The sequence below is a fragment of the Gobius niger genome (genome assembly GCF_951799975.1).
Source record: "Gobius niger genome assembly, chromosome: 4".
NCBI classification, from domain to species: Eukaryota; Metazoa; Chordata; class Actinopteri; order Gobiiformes; family Gobiidae; genus Gobius; species Gobius niger.
Genome location: NC_136855.1, coordinates 27,973,773 through 27,979,918, shown reverse-complemented (window position 1 = coordinate 27,979,918; position 6,146 = coordinate 27,973,773). Strand labels below are relative to the sequence as shown.

General features: G+C 38.5%; 1 protein-coding gene across 1 annotated transcript; it reads left to right on the top strand.

Annotated features, from left to right (window-relative positions):
* The first annotated feature begins 535 nt into the window (after nucleotides 1-535).
* gpib (glucose-6-phosphate isomerase b) lies at nucleotides 536-6,146 on the top strand. Its single transcript, XM_079555402.1, has 18 exons — nucleotides 536-701; nucleotides 819-909; nucleotides 1,013-1,081; nucleotides 1,180-1,299; nucleotides 1,409-1,492; nucleotides 1,575-1,721; nucleotides 1,934-2,005; nucleotides 2,082-2,126; nucleotides 2,205-2,258; nucleotides 2,675-2,735; nucleotides 3,107-3,150; nucleotides 3,225-3,377; nucleotides 3,480-3,609; nucleotides 4,514-4,590; nucleotides 4,855-4,983; nucleotides 5,543-5,618; nucleotides 5,702-5,768; nucleotides 5,843-6,146. Exons 1-18 carry the CDS (start codon nucleotides 583-585, stop codon nucleotides 5,964-5,966), a joined length of 1,662 nt encoding a protein of 553 aa, XP_079411528.1. The 5' UTR covers nucleotides 536-582; the 3' UTR covers nucleotides 5,967-6,146.

Genomic DNA, 6,146 nt, shown 5'->3' with positions numbered 1-6,146 from the left:
TCCATGAAATCGCATCACAAAAATCCGTGTTTTTGCCCCCCGCACATATGAATCTGTCAGGCGAAATATTTATTTTATATCCGCAACTTTTAGACTGTGTGATGCACTACTACTTGTTTACGGTACAGTATTTGGGTATGGTAGGCCTATTTTTTTTTTCTAAGTAGACTATCGACACAGACAGCTCAACCGCTGTGTGCCCTCTAGCGTCGAATAGAAGCTATTACACAACCTGCTTTTGTATAAACAACCACTAGAGGTCGCCACAAGTCGATACAGTACCCGATTGCAATAAAGATTGACTACATTTGTGTTACAGGAGGTCAAGCTTGCAAATGTATTGGCTGGTGGCCCAATTTAAACTAATATTAATATAGAAATCCGTTTTTTAACTGTACGGCGATGATACAACTTGGACTTGATTTATTCCTGTTGCACTGCACATGGATAGTGTGTCATGTAGGAGGAGCTCTGGAGTATCCAGCCTGGATGCCCTTCAAAAACATCTCCCTGTCCAACTTTGTGCCAGTCGAGCCTGGGTTTTTGGAGCTCTGCAAAACTAAGCAAGACCACATTGTCACCATGGGGCTCACTCATGATCCAAACTTCCACAAGCTGCAAGACTGGTACACCGCTCATGCACTCAACCTCAACATGAGACACTTGTTTGAGGCTGACAAAGAGAGATTCAACAAACTCAGGTATTTAGCCTGCTATACTAACAATTTATAATCAATACATAACTGCACTCAGCACAGGCATGAACAACATAGCCTAAACTGCCAAACACTAGATTTGTCTCTTTCTCTGTTGAACAGCCTAACACTAAACACACAAGATGGGGACATTCTTCTTGATTACTCCAAAAATCTTATCACAGATGAAGTTATGAAAATGTTGGTTGATCTGGTATGTTCACATTCATAGATCTAATGGTGCAGTTTTTGTAAATGTAGGTTTAACTGTTTTGTTTTGTTTTTTGTTTTGTTTTGTTTTTTGCAATACATTTTAGGGTCAGTCACGAGGCATTGAAGCAGCTCGGCAGAAGATGTTCAATGGGGACAAGATCAATTTTACAGAGGTAACTAACTAAGCAGCAACACACTGATAACAATGACAATATGACAGATATGATAATAATCGATGTAAAATATAGTGTTTATTTCTGTCCGTAAAAAGGGTCGTGCTGTTCTCCATGTGGCTTTGAGGAACCGCTCCAACAAGCCTATCATGGTCGATGGAAAGGATGTAATGCCAGAAGTGAACAAAGTTTTGGAGAAGATGAAGGGCTTCTGTCATGTAAGAAAATCAAACGTTTATTGCATTGTAAAATTATAGCATTCATACATTTAAAAGAAGAATTTATGATCAGGTGTTTGTAGCTCATTGTCATGTGTGTTTACCATAGAGAGTTCGCAGTGGGGAATGGAAAGGCTTCACAGGAAAAACCATCACAGATGTTGTCAACATTGGGATTGGAGGATCTGATCTCGTCAGTACATTTATTTTTTCCAACAGAATTATAATATACATAGAAGTAGCTGCACAACAATAACTAGGACTCTGGATTGTAGGGTCCCTTGATGGTGACTGAGGCTCTCAAGCCTTATTCAAAAGATGGTCCACGTGTGTGGTTTGTATCCAACATTGATGGGACACATATTGCCAAAACACTGGCACAACTCAATGCTGAGACGACTCTTTTCATCATTGCATCCAAGGTAAAACTAGTTCAGTTGGCTGCATGACTGTTGGGTTTTTCAGATATGACAGATGACGCACAGACAGATAACAAATATGTATGTCTAATTAACTATTAAATAGAAAAAGTGAAGTCATTACACATTACATGGTTAGTTTTCTGTGTTGTAATAAATGCCATTAATATCACATTGTTAAATTTGTCACCAAGATATGTTAATTGTACTTTCAGACCTTCACCACTCAGGAGACCATTACTAATGCAGAGTCTGCCAAAGCATGGTTCTTAGAATATGCCAAAGATGTGAGTATTTATGAAGAACGCGCCACAATGCAAGAAATCCTGCATCTAAGATATTATTGTGTCTGTCACTCTGCAGAAAGCTGCTGTTGCCAAGCACTTTGTTGCTTTGTCTACAAACGCTGTAAGTTATAGCTGTGGTTGAGCATCTTTATGCATCAATATACTATATGTGCTCACAGCTCCTGTCCTTTGTTCTCAGCCCAAAGTGAAGGATTTCGGTATCGACACAGAAAACATGTTTGAGTTCTGGGATGTAAGTGGTCTTTTATACAGCAGACTTGCAGAATATCCTCTCTGTTATGAATCCACATTCAGAAGCTAAAAATAGCCCTAACTTATGACCTCTGAAGTAGGTGGGACAGAGTCAGTGGCCAGCAGCTGCTTGGTAATCAGAATCCTCTGTGCGCACACTCACAGCACACAGTTATTATTGGGAGTGACCTTCTCTGTAGCATAGGTTACTGTAAAGGCCCGGTCGCATTAAAGGTCAGCAAACTACAAGTAGTTCAATGTTTGCAACTTAATCATAACACAAAATATATATATGATAATAACAATACGAATATCAGCACCTTTGCATGTAGCCACAGCTGCAAACTAGTAGGAGTCAGGCTGCTAATGTGCGCCATCAGTGCCTCTGCTTTAAAAAAAATTCTGTTTATGTTGTAGTGGGTTGGTGGTCGTTTTTCTCTATGGTCTGCCATTGGGATGTCCATAGCCCTTCATATTGGTATGTGAATACACACATGATTAACACGTTATAATAATTACACCTTATTTAGCTTTAGTAAATGATTAGTTAACTCTTAATTCATCATGAACAATTCGCTAGTTAAGTGTGATTAACACTTGATAACTACTTAACAATGAATAAGTTAAGTATGTGAAGAACTATTCATTATGAGGCATTAACTGCTGTAGTTAAGTAGTTATTAAGTGTTAGTCATACTTAACTAATGAATTGTTCATGATGAATTAAGTGTTAATTCATAATTTATTAAGGCTAAATAAGGTGGAGCTATTATGAAGTTTTACTATCTTTTTTAATCAGTGGTAATGGGTTATGTTTCAAATTCAGCAATTATTATTTTTCATTAATAGGTTTTGAAAACTTCGAGAAGCTTCTTTCAGGAGCTCATTGGATGGTAAGCTTGAAGGACCAATTCCACCCAACCAAATTATATATTCTATACATTTTAGTTTTCTCTCCCATCGGTAGGACGACCACTTCCGTACTGCTCCTCTCAATAAGAATGCCCCAGTCATTCTGGCTTTGCTGGGAATCTGGTACATCAATTTTTTCCATGCTGAGACTCATGCTGTGTTACCCTACGACCAATACATGCACCGCTTCACTGCATACTTCCAACAGGTCTGTACCTTGTTCAGTCGTAGTGTGGACAGTGAGTGCCATAAAACTCTTCAAATCTCATTACTACAACAGACTATTTAAAATGTACATTGTATCATTAAGGGGGACATGGAGTCCAACGGGAAGTACATAACCAACCATGGTGCTCGCGTCAACTACCACACTGGACCCATCGTTTGGGGAGAGCCTGGAACCAATGGACAGCATGCCTTCTATCAACTCATTCATCAGGGTAAACTCAATTGCAACATTCACAGGCACTTAAAGAAAAGACACTGCAGGTGATATAGAAAACAAAACTTAAATATGGAAATCACATTTTAACCATACTATTATGTTAAGCAATGAAGATATAAAAATCTTCATTGCATTTCTATAATCATAATCTGTTAATCTGTCGAAGTTGAAATTGTTAAATTCCCTCTATTAATCCATGAATTGACCACATAACTACTGTATGCAATTGTGAAATATTCTTGCTCAGGAGAGATTGTTTTGCGGTCCCTTATGTGCAAACAGACAGTTACCTGTACATTATTTTGTATGTATGGGACGGATTAGGAGTTCAGATTGGTGTTACATAGTTAAGCAAATTCACTACTTGGAGCACCTCTCTTGAGAACCCCCATATGGTTCTAGCAAGCTTTTTAGGATGTTATTTAATTCTCCGAGTTTGGAAGTTAGCAATATTCTTACAGTGTTGGAAAAGGTGAAAGTCAGTTCAAAGGTAACTCCTTTGACTTCCTTATCAGTAGGTTAATCTCTTAGCTATCGTCACAGGTAATTTCCTTCCTAGTTCTAGTTTCTGTGTGAAAAATTCCCTCTGACTAAGATTTCCGTCCTTCAGCCATGAGGGCAGTGTTTGAGTTACCTCTGCCAAATTGCACCAACATTACTTATCCCTGTCCAGAGTGCCACCACAGCAGTTCACCTCTTCTGAAAGGTTATGGCCCTAGGCCTGGATATGAGATCATTATGAAGGCATTCCATTGGAGTCAAACCAAGAGGACATAGGGTTACATTATCAGCATCAGTTACAAAATGCTACCTGTTGTGTCTTACTTTGAATGTAAAGTCACAATGTATGTTTCTTATCTTGACTTTGTTCCGTCTCACGATAAATATGTTTGATTTAGGAACACGCATGGTGCCGGCCGACTTTCTCATTCCAGCTCAGTCTCAGCACCCAATCAGAGAAAACCTGCACCATAAGGTAGCTTGACAATTAAACATGCCATCAGAATCACCTTTGTAGGAGAGATTTTCAAATATTGTTAACTACAAGACCAAGAAGAAGCTTCTGGAGACAGAGGCAAAACATCCTCAACCTAACCAACCCAGTCTATGATATTTGGAAATCTCTAGTGCAATGGATAATTCCTGGATGACTGAGAGCCCATTCACATGCATTAATCAGAAATACATATTTTTTATTATATAATCATTAATAAACACTGTATCCCCTTTATGAATGCAGATTCTGTTGGCAAACTTCCTTGCCCAAACAGAGGCTCTGATGAGAGGCAAAACTACTGAGGAAGCCCGGAAAGAGCTGGAAGCCAGTGGACTCACTGGAGAGACCTTGGACAATATCCTGCCACACAAAGTTAGTCAAATGAAAGATGCTACTGGTGTTATGGTTTTACTATTAACTTAAAAGACACAGTTCTCTCTTTAAAAAGCAAATACATTTCCAAATATTTTCATTTTTAAAGGTGCACTATGCAACTTTTTATGAAAAAAAAAAAACAACGTATTTGACCTTTCAGTGACCCAGCAGATGTTTGGGTGGTTAACTCGATCAAATGTTTTTTCGGTTTTCAATGCTGATTGAACCGTATCCATGGTTACGTATGAATTCCATTCCGAAAACTTGACAGAAATATAATATAAATAAAAATAATAGACATAAAATTGATCCAGAAGCATTATAGGAGACACCGGGATGGGCGCTAAGGTAACCACCCGTGACCCGTGCAGCCACTGACTGAAAGGTCAAATACGCACTAATATGAACTTTCTTTTTACATTAAAAGTTGCATCATGCAACTTTAAGAAATAATACAGGGTAACCTAAAGTGCTGCCTTCAAACACCATCCCACATTACATGTACACCATCCCACATTACAACGTAAAATAAACAAGTGACTGACCTTTCTTTCAGGTATTCCAAGGAAACCGGCCGACCAATTCAATCATTTTCAAGAAACTCACCCCATTCACTCTAGGAGCTCTTATAGGTAAGCAAAAGCCACCAAATGCAACCACAACTAATTTAAATAGACTAACTAAAACCTTATGTGTCAAACTTATTTTGTTGCAGCAATGTATGAGCACAAGATCTTCATTCAGGGCGTAATGTGGGAGATTAACAGCTTTGACCAGTGGGGGTAAGTTGAAATGGAAAGCATTATTTAGACTTTGCCAGCATAGAGCTTAATAACCATTACCATTTTTTTTTAAGAGTGGAGCTGGGCAAGCAATTGGCTAAGAAGATTGAACCTGAATTACAGGACACAAAAGAGGTCCAATCGCACGACTCTTCCACCAACGGACTTATCAACTTCCTCAAGAAAAACTTTGCCTAAGCCTCAACAACTTTCCCAAAATGTTGCCAGCTCCACTAATAAGGCAGCTGCTCCCTCTTACATTGTTCCCAACCACATTATAACTTGTATTTTTATTATGTTTGCAAGTTTGCACTTTCAATAACGGCAAGAGAAGGAAATTAAAATGTAAATTGTCAAGATAAAATGACAGAAACACAC

Excerpts from the sequence above, each read along its gene's own strand:
- gpib (XM_079555402.1), top strand. The coding sequence starts at position 583 with ATGGGGCTCACTCATGATCCAAACTTCCACAAGCTGCAAGACTGGTAC. Across the intron at positions 2,127-2,204 it reads TTGCTTTGTCTACAAACGCT|CCCAAAGTGAAGGATTTCGG; the intron begins GTAAGTTATAGC and ends CTTTGTTCTCAG. Across the intron at positions 4,984-5,542 it reads ACAATATCCTGCCACACAAA|GTATTCCAAGGAAACCGGCC; the intron begins GTTAGTCAAATG and ends CCTTTCTTTCAG.